The 16,552-nt window shown below is 43.1% G+C and overlaps 3 protein-coding genes across 3 annotated transcripts; all 3 read left to right on the top strand.

The window, feature by feature from the left end:
- Positions 1 to 246: 246 nt before the first annotated feature.
- On the top strand, positions 247 to 1,515 carry LOC133887127 (CASP-like protein 1U1). Its single transcript, XM_062327059.1, has 2 exons — positions 247 to 516; positions 621 to 1,515. The coding sequence occupies exons 1-2, from the start codon at positions 350 to 352 to the stop codon at positions 973 to 975; spliced, it is 522 nt and encodes a 173-aa protein (XP_062183043.1). The 5' UTR covers positions 247 to 349; the 3' UTR covers positions 976 to 1,515.
- A 246-nt stretch (positions 1,516 to 1,761) lies between these two features.
- Positions 1,762 to 3,529, top strand: LOC133886885 (uncharacterized). The gene is made up of 4 exons (XM_062326787.1): positions 1,762 to 1,850; positions 2,446 to 2,595; positions 2,791 to 2,892; positions 3,235 to 3,529. The coding sequence occupies exons 1-4, from the start codon at positions 1,825 to 1,827 to the stop codon at positions 3,428 to 3,430; spliced, it is 474 nt and encodes a 157-aa protein (XP_062182771.1). The 5' UTR covers positions 1,762 to 1,824; the 3' UTR covers positions 3,431 to 3,529.
- Positions 3,530 to 3,782: 253 nt separating this feature from the next.
- LOC133886881 (uncharacterized) lies at positions 3,783 to 6,077 on the top strand. Its single transcript, XM_062326782.1, has 4 exons — positions 3,783 to 4,239; positions 5,162 to 5,243; positions 5,331 to 5,535; positions 5,630 to 6,077. Exons 1-4 carry the CDS (start codon positions 3,995 to 3,997, stop codon positions 5,851 to 5,853), a joined length of 756 nt encoding a protein of 251 aa, XP_062182766.1. The 5' UTR covers positions 3,783 to 3,994; the 3' UTR covers positions 5,854 to 6,077.
- Positions 6,078 to 16,552: the final 10,475 nt, after the last annotated feature.

The following is a 16,552-nucleotide window of genomic DNA, read 5'->3' as shown; positions in this document are numbered from 1 at the left end:
CCTGTACTACCAATGTAGCCACATCGTGAATATATATGATGCAGGTTACATTCTGCAAATCTATAAAATATCACCGATGTGGTTATCTAAATTTGAATGTTTCCTTTGGCTTGGAGAGCACATAATCTCGCGAGAGGACTTCAATGCTAATTTTTAACATGAAAAGGCGATTCATAACCTTAATTTGACATGAGGTAATTAAGAATGGTTTGCTGGTTGCTTGCTCGGCTACATGCCTACATGCTTGCATGCAGACCTTACCGCCATTACAAGCATCTGGACCCAGTTTATATAGCTTGCATATATACGACATTGGCGCCCTTGTTCTCATTGCCTTCTCTGCTGATCGATGGCCGAGGGTAAGGCAGTGAGCCTCGTCTTCCGCATCGCCGCGGTCGTGCTGTCCGTGGCGGCCGCCGTCGTGATGGGCACCGCGAGCCAGTTGATCGTCGTCGGTGGCGGCCGCGGATCATCGTCGAGCTACGTGGTCTCTTACAGCCATTACAACGCGCTCGTGTAAGACACTGACTACACATGCAGTTGCATTGCATTTAGATCGGTTATTATACGCAGTTCGTTTGGGGATTGGGGCTGCTTTGATATTCGCGCGGCGCGCGCAGGTACTTCGTGGCGGCCGGCGCGATCTCGGCCGTCTGCTCGGCGCTGGCGCTGTACACGTCCGCCGTGCGCGAGGCCACCATCGGCTCGCTGCCGCTGGTGCCCCTCCTCGACGCCATCGCCCAGGCCTTACTCTTCTCGGCGGCCGGCGCTGCCTTCGCCGCGCGCGGCGTGGTTGGCGTCGCGGCTGGCCCGTGGGGAAGCCCAGGAAGCGTGTGCGACGCAGCTGGCGCGTTCTGCGGCAGGGTGAGCACCGCGGCGGCCATCGGCGTGTTCGCGGCCGCGGCCGTGGCCGTCGCGGCGCTGACCTCCAAGGACGCTCGCCGCAGCTCGGGAAGCTGCTGTGACTTGGGATGATAAGCACGCGCGTAAGGCTGCTGCGCGCCATTATATTGCTCGCACGTTTTTCAGCTGGTGCTGCGTTTCTTGCTGTGTTCATGCCGGCTCTTTAGTTTGTACGTTAGCTGCTTATCTGGGATCGTCTATAGACTTTGAAGTGTGAATAGTGAGGTACTGAGAGTTGTCGCAATTGTACGTATGTGGTTTATCCGATTAATTCAGGAACGGCAAGACATATATACATGTTCAATATCGACGTTGTCAGTTGTTACTGTAGCGTGCCTGTAAAACATCGATCTGGGGTTGAGATCAGACTATGAAAAGGTCAAAAAATTCTCATCATTTTAAACTTTTGGATGAACTGGCTGCACCATGCATGCGTATGATGTGTCGAGCAACTGAGGCAGCGTTTGGACAACAGAAGCTCGAACGTTCACGAGCCTCTTGGGCTTGGGCCCCCAGTGAAATTCCGTCTAGTAAAAGGCCGCGGTCCACCTACAGGCCCAATAAAAGATGGAGCTCTTCCTTCTATGTCTCGTCTTCCAAAACATGACAGGATACATGTATTGTATTCCGAAACGGTTACGGTTTGATGAGTGGATTTGGAGTCGGATTGGACTGCTTGTTTTTCTTCGATCCCGACGTCGCCAACCATCGTATTGCAATCATTATATGTCGATCCTAGGATCTGGCTAGCTAGGGGACTATCTAAGACACCATACGTGTATTGATCGATCCACAAGTGACAAGCCTCTTGAACTCGTCGCCTCTGTCGCCGCCGCCGCCGCGTCCTCGCCGGCCGGCGGAAAACACCGGACACGGATCAAGGACGACCGGCCAGCCGCCGACCCGAAGCCAAACTAACTAATGGACCCATCAGAATCTAATCCATGGTAAGTTCGACCAGATTTTCCATGTATCCTAATCAAATTCCTACGCACTCCAGTGTGTTATTTTGCTAGCTTTCATGTGTTCTAGGGCTCGGAAGTAGTCGCTGATTTTTTTTCACTTAGCCCCTTTCTATTTTGGGTCCGTCTCCTTCTCAGGTGATTGACATTTTGCTTATATCTCAGTCACGTTTTGACCCGAAAATCCTATCCATTAAACTGTAAAATCTTATCGCTTTTTACGGTCACGACCTGCCCATTGACTTGAGACTGGAAAAACTACTACGGTTTTTACAGTTGCGGGATTTTTGCCATTGCAGGATGATTTTCACGATCAATGGTCCGTGACCGTAAAAACAATAAGATTTTACGGTTGCAAGAATAGGAATTTCCGATCAAAATGTGACTGAGATATAAGCAAAATCTCAGTCTATTGAGAATTAATGAGCAAAACTATTATATTTTTTGTTACTTGTGCTTAATTATTCCTGCAGCAAATTCATAATGTATTAATTTTGTCAATATAATACACAAAGTTTCTATCAAACTAGATACTTATCATCCTGTTTCCATTGCCTCCATTGTGATATGCTTTGATCAGGGATGAGGAGCATCGTCCTAGCGAGGTGAGCAGCAGTGAGCTCGGCAGAGCAATTACAGATCTGCCAACATTTGAAGTGCTGTCAGTGAGTGACTCCAGACATTTGACCCCTGAAACAGCCGATGAGTACTCTGATGATGATTATGCTGAGTACGTATGTTTTGCTCTTTGCTTATCTCATTGTAAAATAGAATGTCCATTCATTATGTATTCCTTTGGCTATTAATTCTTTGCTCTGATCTTCTCATTGTAAAATAGAATGTCCATGTATATACTAAGTTTCTGTCAAACTAGATACTGATCCATTTGTCTCCAATGCCTCCATTGTGATTATGCTTTGATTAGGGATGAGGAGCATCCCAGCAAGGTCAGCAGCGCTGAGCTTGGCAGGGCAGTTACAGATGTGCAAACATTTGAAAAAACTGAAGAGACCGATGATGATGATGCGTACGTATAATTGTTCTGTTTGTTTACCTCCACTGGTATTTGTTATCCAAGTTTAATAGCAAGAAGCCTTAAAGACTAAATTATTACATGTAGATGCATGGATTTAATAGATATAAAAAAGCAGAGCAGTGTGTGATTAGTGCGGCACCACAAATTCAGAAACCGCAAAAGTTTTGCTAGCCCCTTGCAGCTAATGATTTGTATTTTAATGCATTAGAAAAACGAGTGAACAAAGAGCACTACCTTGCCTTCTAGGAAGATGTAGCATGATAGGAAAAAATAGTACTACAAGATAGTTATTGATGCTAGTAAATCTACCTAACCGTCTTCTCACCTTTGCAGGTCTTCTCACCTTCGCAAGCCTGGAGATCTCTATACAATCAGCCCGAAAGGTCTTACAAGATCTATGTTGTTGTCGCTCGGTGACTCACTTTTGACCACTGTATCAGTGGTGGAGCTATGTAGGACAGATTCAGATGTGGAGTACGTACAATATCACTATTTGTTAATCCTCACTAGTATTTTGTTTGTTTGCTGAAAGTCTTAAATGCACTAAAAATAGCAGTTAGCCTTGTTAATGCACTAGAATTTTACCAGTACTCATGGACCAAATAACATAAGGAACATATTAGCATGTGATTAGCGCAGCACCATAAAATGTAAATACTATAGATTAATTTGTCGTCATTCTAAGTGGTAGACCGAATGGTATTTGTAAGTACCAAATTAGATATAAACCTATAATGTGCAAAATATTGTTCTAGTTCTTAAAATCATTGGCACATAAGAGGCCAAGTGGCATAGTGGAGTAGTAGACGTACTACTACTGCTGCTTATGAGGGTGTATAAGCAGTCACAGCGGCCTTGATAGTGAACACTGTTGTTATTCATTTATAGTACTCATGCTTTTTTTGCTCTGCAAAAATAATTCATGTGCTCAATATTACCATTCAACAATTTTTTAGTTTGAATTCCATGACCTTTTGGTGTAGTAGTTCCCTTTTAGAATCTGGTATATTGTTTTTTTAAGTTGGTATATCAAATCTTTTTTTTTTGTGTAATAAATTTTGTTGGTATATTGGTTGCTTTTAACCATTTTGGCATGCTTTTCTTCAGTTCAGAGGAACTGCAGCGTGAGATTAAGGAATATTTAGATACACAACCTAGCGACCTCCAGGAAGCTTTCGATAGAGTTAGAGCTGTTGAGTATGCCACTCTTACTGCCCTGGCTGCTGAATGGGGTACAGAACCACCATGGGACCCCTTCCTTGTTGATCAGGAAATGCTATCACTTCAGGCACCACAACAGGCTTTTGCTACAGCTGCTCAGGCACCAAGGAAACCAAGGTAGAGGTTTCAATATTTTGGTCCCTTTTTTTCTATTGTATCTCCATCGCTCTCTCTAGCTGATGTTTACTATCAATTTGATTGTGCTTTAAGCTTTGCCATTTTTATTACCATGCTTCAAAATCATGGTTATTTATATATTCTTTTTTTTCCCTTTATATGTAATCAGTAATTAAGCTTGCCTGTCATATGCAAAATGGAAATTTTAGGTTTCCTTTAAGAACTGTTGTATTTTGCATGTTTGGTTATTATAATTGATTTATATTTTTTGGAGTAATACACATCAGATTCTCGAATGATTTCAGCATCTTCTTAGGATTTTCCTTAGTAAAAGGTCAACACTTGTAGGACCTGTGGTTTGAGTTATGTGGACATAATATTTTGGTGGAGAACACAATATGTTCCTATATGATATGATCAGATGGAGAGTTGTTATTGTCGAATAACCACTAAACATTGATGTATTTTACCCTCCGTTCTTTTTGGTGAAATATTGAGAGAATGTTGATAATGTTCATTCATGGTATCATTACCCCTAAACATTTGTGTTTCCCCTATGGGTACATATCCAGTGAAAATGGGTTGAGTGTGGAAATTTGCAAATTCGTTGGAAATCCTACTTAAAAATTCTCGAAAACTCATGAGTTGTAGGTTAGCTTATGTTGTACATGCAAAATTATTTTCAAGTGCAAATTTGATCACGTTTGTGAGAAACAAAAATGAAAATTACAGGTGCAATGGCATGTAGTGTTTGCAAACTTCACACCGTTGTGCCTCCGGTTTAGTTTACTCTTTTCCCTTTTCATTATCTAGTTACTAATGTGTGTAGCTGGAAGATTTATCAATTGTTGGAATTGTTGCCATCACATTTTGATATTCACCTGAGAAGAAAATGGCAGTCTTAAATTAGTTGTGAATACAGGTGTGAAGACGGAAAGGATTGGATGAGGGACGAGGTGATGTTGTGTTTTGAGAAACACATTGAGAGAAATGTGGATCTCAAGGTATGTATAGTTTTGTATGTATTAATGGTGCAAACTGCAAAGTTTTTGTAGGATTTTACTAACTGTGTGTTGATTTTTTTTTGTCAGCCGCTTGAATACAAGCTTGATGAACTTTGTCACCAATGCTTCAATGTGGCGAGCTGTAATAATGTTTTCCACCATTATAACTTCACAATTATGATGAAGATGCCTAATTCAGTCGATTGGACCGTGGAGTTGTACTTTGCCGAAATGAAGGAGATGTTTAGGAGAAAATTCTATTTCTGCTGTCCTTTGAAGCCTAATGAAAATGGTAATAGTTATTGTCTGATGAATCTAATATGGAAACATATATGAATGTGTTTACAATTGTCTAATACAATTTGCTGGGTTGTTGTTCTCATCAGGTCATTGTTATGCATGCAAGAACCAAGGCGTGGAGGATTTGAAGCATCCTGCCTCGGGTGGATTTGAGGCCGGTTTGCATGATGCTCCTGAGGCTGGCTCGCCTGGTGCTCCTGAATCCAATTTCTGGTTTTCGGATGAAGATGATGATGCTGAAGCTAGAAATTATTTAATAGACGATGATGATGAAGCTGGAAATTATTTAATCGGACTGTTTGAGGCATAATGTTAGGTTTGATGGATTCGACTTTTTTCTGCCGAGGGACTAGTGGAGGGCAGTCAGACAGTTTCCTCCGTAGTGTTAGGTCTGATGGATTCAAATCTTGGTAGTAGTCCTGGTTTTGTGGATGATGATTTGTTTACGGCAGTACTTTTAATTTGTGCCTATGATACTGAAATCGTGCTAGTGTTATTTGTAATGTTCTAGTCAGGCACTTCCCTTTCTCTTGGATCTTTGGTTAAGATGGTGTGCACAAGAGCAGCCTTTGCTGCATCTCTAGAGAAACGTATGATTGATGGACTTGAGATGGTGATTCATGATGATGACCGACTGACTAGACTAGTTACGGCACCATACAAGGAGTGCCATCTTTGGAACACATTAAGTTGAAAACACATATAGAAAAAAATACATATTAGAATGGCTTATGCTATGGAATCTTGAAGGATTTTAGAACACATGCACATTTGAGACGATGTGTCTGGATGGTTCGCAGAAAACAACACAGAAATACTGGACAAAATATGAGAGTGTGGAGAGAAAGAGATAAATTGCATTGGACTTCTCGAATTTGACCTCATGTTAGTTTTCCATGGATAGGTTGTAGGAACACATTCCATAAAATATGTACATTGTAAGGGTTTTTACAGAAATTTGTTTGATATGAATTTTTTTTTCTACAAGTGCACTTTGGAATAGCCTGGCATATATAGAAACAGAGAAATGAAAAAAAAATTGATGGAGAAGTTCTAATCCTATTTCGTTGAAGAACAATTTTTTAATAATGAAAGTATAACTCATGGCCTTTATACTAAGAAGGGATGCATACAAAGTAACCGCCCCACCGTGCATATAAGTCTCTATCTTCCTGCCAATATTGGCATACATCCTTTGACTCCTGACAATTGCATCTTGTTCACCCCACCATAGGAGTTGCATTCCTCTACTGCATCACAAGATCAAGTCGACATAGGTTCAAAAGACCTCCCAAATCATCCATACGGGGGGGAGTGGGGAGAGAGGATGATGGGAAATGGTATATCCAATTAGTTTGGTGGCGGACCTGCATAACTAATCCAAGATCACATTTGGGGTGGTGGTCTGCGATTGTCACTATAATAATCTATGATGGAATATTGGCGTGTCACGACTACCATAGTGCGTCATATAATATATTTTTTGATGAAAATCCATGTAAGCTCACGCGGCTCAATTTGAGATGGAATATGAACATCATAAATAATTAGATTTTATGACGGTCATGCATAGTTGAGCGACATACCTACTCACTGCAATAAAATTTGTGAGAAAACACAATCGTCAGTAGGCACCCAATTTTCAAAATAGGTACGGATATCGCAAAATTTTGATTCATTTAACATAAATTAAACATTGTGTTACATTCCAAGGCATGATATAATGAATGTCATGATACAATTACAAATTATGTTTATGTGCTAGTGCTCGCAGAGAGTGTGTGTGACGGGGGGCGCCATCAGTACGAAGTCGTCCTCTTGGGGCTTTGCAAGGCTCGAGCCTTAGGAGCCACCAGGCTCATCGTCAAGACAGACTCGCAGGTTGTGGCCGGGCACGTTGACAAAAGCTTTCAGGCTCGGCATCTGGACCTGTTGAAGTACCTCAAAACCATCCATATGGCCGAGGGGTCCTTCCAGGGTATATCAGTGCGAAGCATACCGTGCACGGGCAACCATGAGGCAGATACTTTGGCCAAAGCTACCATTGGGAGCGGAGTCTTCCCATCAGGAGCCTTCTTCGAGGTCCTCCATAAGTCGGCGACGGGTACCATCGACGAGGTTGCTGCCGTTGTCCTACATATTGGACTCCCGGACTAGAGGGTCTCCCTCCTTTTCTTCTTGAAGGGAACGGAGGAGCCTGACAACCCCATCGAGCTCCGTCGTATTGAACAGCATGCCAGGGGCTACCACTTGATTGATGGAGCCCTTTACAAGACTGGAGTCTGTGCCCCCCCCCCCTCCTCCATTGTGTCACCAAGGAGTAGGGGCCAGCCTCCTAGCGGAAATTCACGAAGTACTCTGCGGTAGCCACGTCGCACCCCACACACTTGCAGGCAAAGCACTCTGCCAAGGGCCATACTGGCCCACGATCATGACCGATGAGGAGGAACTTGTCCTTACCTATCAAGGATGCCAGTAGATGGGGCACCGAAGCCTACGTCCTCTGACTCCGCTGCAGCCAATCGCTCCCATCTAGCCCCTGGTGCGTTGGGGAATGAACTTGGTTGGACCGTTCCCGCGCTAAGGGGAACCTCCGGTACGCAGTGCTGACCTTGGAGTACTTCTCCAAATGGGTGGAGGCCGAGCCCCTCACGGTGATTACATCCAAAAACGTTCATAAATTCTTTTGGAAAAATATCATATGCCGCTTTGGCGTCCCGTGATAGCTCACCGTCGACAACGTGACACAGTTTGACTCCGGCCCATTCCGAGAGTTCTGCGCTGAGCTAGGCACCAAAATGTGCTTCACTGTGATTTGGCACCCACAGTCCAACAGGGCCGTCGAGCGCGCTAATGGCAACATCCTCTCAGGTCTAAACCGACGCCTCATCGACCTCTCTAAAGGCTTATGGGTTGAAGAGCTTCCAAAGGTGTTGTGGTCCCTGCGCACCACGGTAACATGCCCCACTGGGTTCACCCCCTTCCGCCTCCTGTTCAGTGACGAAGCTATGACTCCAACCGAAATCAAGGGTCGCTCACTCCGAGTTCAGCTCCCAGAGACCAACGGAGAAAGAGAACTCTCCCTCGACCTCACTGAAGTTACGAGGCTCCATGCTGTCCAGAACCTTGACTTCTACATCATCAAAACCAAGGATTGGTACAACCCCAAGGTCGTGTCGAGGGCCTTCGCACCCAGCGACCTAGTCCTCCGACGCGCCCTGGCTCTGGGCAAGCTATGGAACAAATGGGAAGGCCCCTACTTGATTCTCAATTCGAACATGTCTAGCTCCTATCACTTGGCGGACACAGAAGGGACACCCCCTCAAACACACCTAGAACGTAGAGGCACTTTGCAAGTACTATGTGTAGGAAACTTCCCCTGATATGTATAAGCAGGGAGCTGACACGCGGAAGCATTAATGTATCCGGGCCAACACAAGATTGTCCCAGCTAACTCGAATTCGAAGTCCTCAACCTCAGTCGCATTGAGGTGCAAACCCTCCGCACACTGAAAGCCTTAGGCCCCGGTTGCGTTAAGGTTTAAACTCTCCGCCACCTCGAAGACCCGGTCATGCAGGCTGAATAGCGGACCTCGAAGGCCTTCAAGCCTCTGCCTTCGCTCAAGGGGCCCACTCCATGCGAGGTATGCCCCACCACTGCCCTCCCTAGTTCAACATAGTTGTTTACTTATGCCTTTTTCTTGACATACAAAAGGCATTAGTTTGAAATGTGTTGAGATTAGTCGTCAAAGCTAGTGATGTTTTCTATTGCAAATTGGCTATTCGATCATAGCAGTAAATACAAAACTTACGTTATATCTCTGCTCAATAGTGCTACATATCGCATAGCAAGCAAAAGCCTAAACCCTCCGCACCCTCGGAGGCATCAACCTCAGTCGCGTCGAGGTCCAAACCCTCCGCCACCAGAAGGCATCAGCCTGGGTCGCGTCGAGGTCAAAACCCTCCATCACCTTGAAGGCATCAGCCACGGTCGTGTCGAGGCCCAACCCCTCCATTACCCGCGGCAAGGTCCAAACCCTCCGCCACACGAAGACATCAGTCTTGGTCACGTCAAGGTCAAAACCCTCTGTCACCTTGAAGGAATCAGCCTCGGTCGCATTGAGGTCCAAACCCTCCGCCACTTGCATCGAGGTCCAAACCCTTCGCCACTCGCGTCAAGGTCCAAACCCTTTGCCACATCGAAGGCATCAGCTTCGGTCGTGTTGAGATCCAAACCCTCCGTCACCACGAAGGAATTAGCCTCGGTCGTGTCAATGTCCAAACCCTCCGCCACCTCGAAGGCATCAGCCTCGGTTGCGTCGAGGTCCAAACCCTCCGCCACCCTAAGGCATCAACCTCGGTCATATCGAGGTCCAAACCCTCTACCACCTGAAGGCATCATCCACCATCTCTCCCTCACTTTGAATGAGAATGATCAGACACTTCATTTTCTCCATCACTATCTCTCCCCCACTTTGAAGGATAAGTACATGGCAATGACCAGTGCTAAGGCACTATAGGACACACTGTATGAGCGTTTTGAGCACCTTAAGTACACCATCAAGTCTCTCGCAGAGCAAGAATGGGTTCAGCTCTATTTATGTGACTTCAAGCATGTTAGAGAGTACAACTCCACGCTGCACCATATTTACACACTACTATGTCTCTATGGGAAATGGCTTGAAGGATATTCTATGCTACTTGCAAGGTAGCAAAGATCTGGGTTTGTTCTACAGAAAGAATCAGGACCTAAGTCTAGTTGTATATGCATATGCTGGGTACCTGTCAGACCCACATACAGTGAAATCACATACTGACTATATTTTCCTATGTGGTGGAACTGCAATATCCTAGAAATCATCGAAGCAAAGTATTGTATCTACTTTGATGAACCACTTAGAAATAATAGTTTTATATGAAACCGCACGGGAATACGCATAGCTTAGAAGAGTGATCAATCATATCCAACAGTTATGTGATTTGAACACTACTAACACCCCTACTATTATCTATGAAGATAATGCTGCATGTATTGCATAAGTGCAATCAAGATATGTGAAAAGAAACTTAACAAAGCATATCAACCTCAAGTTCTTTTATGCTCATGAATTACATAAGATGAACAAAATAAAGGTAATGCATACCAAGTCATGTGAAAATCTTGCAGATTTATTCAGTAAGTCTCTTCCTGTATCTACTTTTGAAAGATGTATTTGTTACATTAGGATGATGAGACTTAGAAAGTTGCATATTTTAGGGGGAGAATTTTCATATAATACTAGTATGAAGAATTAAATCTTAGTCAAGAAGATTAAGTACTCAAAGTTAATCATGAAGATTATCTGAAGTATTTTGGGTGAATTGTACTATTTTTTCTTTAGATGAGTTTTACTAAAGTTTCTCATATTAAGGTTTTTAATGAGTCAATTCATGTGATCATGTTGCGAGCTATGTATTCTTTCTCTCAATTTTTTTTACTGGATTTTTGAGGAGTTTTGATGAGACATATGCATTTCTCTAGAAATACCCAAAGGAAGGTATTAGGAAACATAGAGTTTTACAATATAATTTGGACCAGTCTCGATCTCTAAAGATTTAACCTTCTTGGAATATGTATCTATCTCTTGGAGGTTAATTCTATCTCTTAGAGTTTTTGGTACTATATATATAGAGTAGTACCCGTCATTGTAAATATAGATGAATAAAGAATAAGTAATTTTTTCACTACATTATGTCTCATTTGCACTTCTTCTCTCAAAAAATTGCTAGACTACACATCGTAACAGCGGTTCTCATCACTATGCACGTAGCATCCACCTATTGATTCCTTTCCTTTTTTGCTTTTTTTAAAGACAATTCTTTGCTTTTTTTCGTTGATTGTTGCTGCTTATTTTCAGAAATCTTTTTTGATGGAGAGCGGCGCTACGTGCATAGCAGCATAGCCCAAGATATTTACATTTTCCCCTTTCTTTTCCATTTTAATATTTTTTATTTTTTATGACGTGATGATTTTTTATTTCTTCCTGCCACGTCATGAACTTTCCTCATTCGTGAATTATTTTTATTTGCCTTTATTTTGTGAATTACAATTTATGAAAATATGTTTCTTTCATTTTACTTTTTTTGCTTGCTTAGGGACAACGCAACGATCCAACAGATGTTCCACGGTATGTTTTGAATGGTTGTAGCATTCTTGAGTTGTTATGCAGTATGTTTTTGGATTATTTCGGTACTGAAAAATCATTATTTCGTGGTATATTTGGATTGTTCAAGTAAAAATCTATTGTTCTGTGGTATGTTCTGTATTATTTCAGCGTTGAAAATTCATTGTTCAGTGGTAGTTGGATTGTTCCAGTAATAAAAATCCATTGTTCCGTCGTATGTTCCATATTGTTCCAGCATTGAAAATTCATTGTTCCGTGGTATAGTTGGATTGTTCCAGTAATGAAAATCCACTGTTCTGTGGTATGTGAGTAATGTACCTGTGTTGAAAATTCATTGTTTCGTGGTATTGTTGGATTGTTCCAATAGTGAAAATCTATTGTTTTGTGGTATGTTTTATATTGTTCCAGCAGTGAAGAATCATTGTTGTAAAAGTATGAAAATCTTTTGAATTGCCGAGTGCATGTAAAGTCACAAATCATAAATCTACACATAACTAAATTAATTTATTAGGATTAAAAAAGAGAAAAGAAAAACAAGGAAAAACGCACTTGGGCTCAGTCCTCTCGGTGGGGCGTCCGCTCAGCGCTCTACTAGCTGCAAGTAGGTTGTTGTATATGCGAAGCTAGTCTCTTTTTGGGCTGCGTTTGGTGGGCTCCCACATGTGCTACTCACATCACGTGGCGTGGTGTCACCCATGTGGAGGTAAACAGCTGGGGCAAGCTATAACAACCCAATGAGATGTGTCTGGAGTGGATGAAGTAGGACCCATCAATCATATATGTCTTCTTTGCTCAAAGGGATACATACATACATATGTACCGATTACGAATCGTAATCAGATCTTTTTGTTATTTCTAGTTTTAAAGCAAAAACTGTGATGGAAACTCACGGCTATTTTCATTGAAGTGCTTACTAGAACATCACAAATAACACAAGCATAAAATAAAAGTACTACAGTAATTAAACAGATTATCATTCGCAGATTCTAGAACTAAGACTACTACGTCAGATCTAACACTACATAGGAAACTTTCTAAGTGCCCGCCACCACTCTCATCACTAAAAAAATGTGAAATCCATCGGACCTAACACTATTCCCGAAACAGTCTGATTAAATAACTCCCATCATCATCATCATCATCATCCGAAAACCAGAAATTGAATTGAGGAGTACCAGGCAATCCCCCATCAAACCCACCCATAGCAGGGTGCTTCAAATCTTCCAATCCTTGGTTCTTGCATGCATAGCAATGACCTGTTGAGGAAAATAACCCAGCAAATTATATTAGAACACTGTAAATACATCATATATTTTTCAATATTTGATTCATCAAACAAGTATAATTACCATTTTCATTTGGCTCCAAAGGACAACATAAATAGTATCTTCTCCCAAATATCTCTTTCACTTCGGCAAAGTATAATGTCACAATCCAATCAATTGAATCGAACTTTCTCATCCTAATTGTGAAGTTGTAATGGTGAAAAACTTTAATATAAGACTCTATATTGAAGCACTGGTGGCAAAGTTCATCCAGGTGGTATTCAAATCCCTAAAAACAAATCAACAAACCCTTATTAAACCTTATAAAAACCTGCCTGTAGTCTAAACCGTTAAATTAAAATGTACAAAACTATAATTTATACGTACCATGTGATCACCTCTTGTTTCAATATACTTTTTAAAAGCCACCATCACCTCCTCACGCATCCATGCCTTTGCGTTCTCAATAACTTTTTCATTAGAATCTTCGCACCTTTATTCAAAACTAATTTGAAATTGCTATTTTCTTACCAAGGTCCAGTAATGTTTACTATCAAGGCCGCGGTAAAATTTTAGTATGTTAATGCATCTTGCTACTTTTTATTGCATTCAAGACTTCAAACAGCAAGCAAGAAAGTAACAGTACACATTTAAAATCAGTAAACATTACACTTACTCATCATCTGAATTGGTAGCATGCTTCTTCGCAGTTGATTGGTAGCCTGAAAAGCGAAGAGGCTGTCGACCAGGTAAAGGTGGCCTGCGAAGGTTGCAAGATGTTTAGATAGATTAACTAACAACAATACACTATCTTATTCCATTTTCCTATCTTTTCTTAGATGAAGAAGGTATAATTTCTGGTCTATTTTCCTATCTTATTTTATTCTCCTTTGATGTTCCTTTTTACAATGCCTGCATTTAAAAGACAAAACATTAGTTCTCATGGGCCAGCAAAATGATTTGTGGTCAAACCGCCAAAGCCATGTAACTTGTAGAGTTGTAGTGTTTGATTTTGTCATGTCGCACAAATCACATGCTACTCTGTTGTTGTTGTTTTTTAGTTTTATTAAATCAAGGTATCTACAGGTAAAGATTTATAAATAACAAGCACCAAGGTTTCTTTCAAAAAAAAACACACATTAATGTTCAGCGGAGATAAACAAATAACAAAATATGCGTACCAAAAATCATAATCATCATCAGACTCCTCGGTTGTTTGATGGATCAAAACTGGAGAGTCACTCACTGACAGCGCCTCCAACATTGGCAGATTTGTTTCCCTGCCAAGCTCGCTGCTGCTCACCTCGGTACGATGCTCCTGAGCCCTGATAAAAGCTTATTGCAATGAGGCATTGGAGACAGATTAATTGCGATGTATCACCCTCTATGGGGTTGGCGTAGGCAGGGCAAAATTACCGATGATTGTCTAAATTTAGATAACGTAGCAAAAGACAATCTACCAAACATACATCCAACAGCTTGATCGGTCGAACTTACCGTGGAGTAGATGTTAATCGGTCCATTAATCGGCGGCGGCGGCGGCCGGCCGGCCGTCCTCGATCGATGTGTGCACGGTGTTTACTGCCGGCGCGCCCGCCGGCTGGCGAGCACACGGCCGCGACGCAACGGCGAGTGATGTTGGATCAAGAACGTAACCGGTGCAAGACGATGGTTGGAGCCTGAGACATATATAGTGCGGCCCGTTGAAACAAAAGTAGTCAAATCCGACTCCAAATTCGACTCATTTTTTTGGAACGCGTCCGTGACCGTGTCGGCCACGAAACCAGACCAGTTTGCATTGGAGTGCGTCGCCGTGCCTAAGGAAACCGAAAGACATCGACACGAGAGGGGAGGATCTGCCTGGTTACCGGCATCATGACGGCGGCGACGCCGGAGGAGCAGTTCGAGACACTCTGGGACATGGCCGGAAATGAGAAGGATGACTTGAGTGCTGGGCAGTTCATGTGCCCTCTCATGCAGTGTGCTGAGGGGAAGCATCATTGGTGTGGTGGTAGAGTTGTGGGTGTATGATTCTACCCACCAAAATTTAAATTATGGTGTCTGCTTACTGAGATGTTTGTGAGTTTAATAGCTATGTACATTTCTATTTGATGTAGAGGCCAAAAGTTAAAGTTCTTTCATCTAAAAAATGCAATGGGCTCATGTGCTCTTCTTCAAGTTTAAGTTTGGGTGTCGTCTATGGCTCACTCCACACAAAAAAAAAAACAACTCTTCCTGTCACTCGAATTTTGTGGCCACCAGATCAGGATCTGACGGTCATCATCCTTTCTTCTACCTCTCTCCATAGCTTCTTCCTCCCGACACCCGCTGCCCTCGCCGTGTCCCCCACATGCCGCTGGCGAGTAGGGTCTCGCTGGAGCCTTGCGCCAGCAGCCGGTGGCACAGCCCTCCAGTGATACCCTACCCTGTCGCGGCTACCTCCTTGCTGCTGCCTCCTGCCGCCACCACCGTCGTCATCTTCGTCCCTACCCTGGCCCTACCCACTAGTCATCCTCCACCCTGACCGCCGGCACCCTGCTACCTCGCCACACCATCCATAAACCGCGACCACTGCCACCGTCCTACAGCCGCGGGCTTCCCTCTGAGCCCGCTGGACTCCGATTTTACCCTGGGCAAAACAGGGGCCCAACCAAACCAACGATCGAACACACCGGCCTCCGCCATGCCGCTGGGCACTGAAGTGACCGTGCCCGTCATGACCGCCGGTCATCTCCGGCGTTAGCTTGAGAATGTGTTGCATAGCAGAGTTAGGGCAAATAATATCTTGTTCAAACTGCGCCGAAGATGGCCAGGCATCCAAGATTGTTTGTGCAACCGCGAAACTGATTAGTTACACTGATTTTAATTCCTATCAAATGATACATATAGATGATTATAAGCTTGCATGATTTGTTTGTCATCCGTAGAGACTGTATCCATGCATGCTTAATGTGTTGTGCCGGTCGTCTCCAGCAGCAGCCTGACGACGGCAGTTGCAGTTGCCAGTATCTACACTGGCCCGCTTGGCACCGCGAGGTCGGGCTGCAAACGCCTGGGCCACCCGCCGAGCCCAGCAGGCTCCTCAGCTCTACTTAAATTTATCTATTACTAGTTACGTGCCTTGCGTTACTACGAGAGCTCATAAAAACTTCATCGAGTTAATCTTTTAATAAATAATAAAAAACAAAAAAAATGTGAGACTCACCAGTGGGCGGCGGGACTTATCATGTGGGTGCACGACTCTTTTACTACTTTTTGTAACTAGTAGTAGATATCTGTGTTAATTTCGCACAGGAAAAAAGCAATCTATTCTCCATGCTACTGCTAGCTGAATCAGACGGCTCAACTAAGGCTGGCAATGGATCAGATCTGGTTGAGTAAAATTATATCTGACCTAAAACCTGCCAGCCATAACCCTATCTGAATCCGAATGCCTAAATAGGTTAAAATGAAAATCCAAACCCAAACCCATCGGACGCATATCAAGTTTCGAGCCCAACTCGATCCATTTTGGTATCGACACGCTAGACCTATGGGCGAAAATTTGAACCCGAATCCGAACCCGTCGGGTGTAGAACCCG

Source organism: Phragmites australis, chromosome 12 (assembly GCF_958298935.1).
Source record: "Phragmites australis chromosome 12, lpPhrAust1.1, whole genome shotgun sequence".
Lineage (NCBI taxonomy): Eukaryota > Viridiplantae > Streptophyta > Magnoliopsida > Poales > Poaceae > Phragmites > Phragmites australis.
This window is presented reverse-complemented; position numbering and strand designations above follow the sequence as displayed.

Bases quoted from the DNA above. Each gene is read 5' to 3' on its own strand.
- LOC133886885 (XM_062326787.1), top strand. From the start codon at position 1,825: ATGGACCCATCAGAATCTAATCCATG. The intron at 1,851-2,445 runs GTAAGTTCGACC...TGCTTTGATCAG, and splicing joins CCATCAGAATCTAATCCATG to GGATGAGGAGCATCGTCCTA. The intron at 2,893-3,234 runs GTACGTATAATT...TCACCTTTGCAG, and splicing joins GAGACCGATGATGATGATGC to GTCTTCTCACCTTCGCAAGC.
- LOC133886881 (XM_062326782.1), top strand. From the start codon at position 3,995: ATGCTTTTCTTCAGTTCAGAGGAACTGCAGCGTGAGATTAAGGAATAT. The intron at 5,244-5,330 runs GTATGTATAGTT...TTTTTTTGTCAG, and splicing joins AGAGAAATGTGGATCTCAAG to CCGCTTGAATACAAGCTTGA. The intron at 5,536-5,629 runs GTAATAGTTATT...TGTTCTCATCAG, and splicing joins TTTGAAGCCTAATGAAAATG to GTCATTGTTATGCATGCAAG.
- LOC133887127 (XM_062327059.1), top strand. From the start codon at position 350: ATGGCCGAGGGTAAGGCAGTGAGCCTCGTCTTCCGCATCGCCGCGGTC. The intron at 517-620 runs GTAAGACACTGA...CGGCGCGCGCAG, and splicing joins AGCCATTACAACGCGCTCGT to GTACTTCGTGGCGGCCGGCG.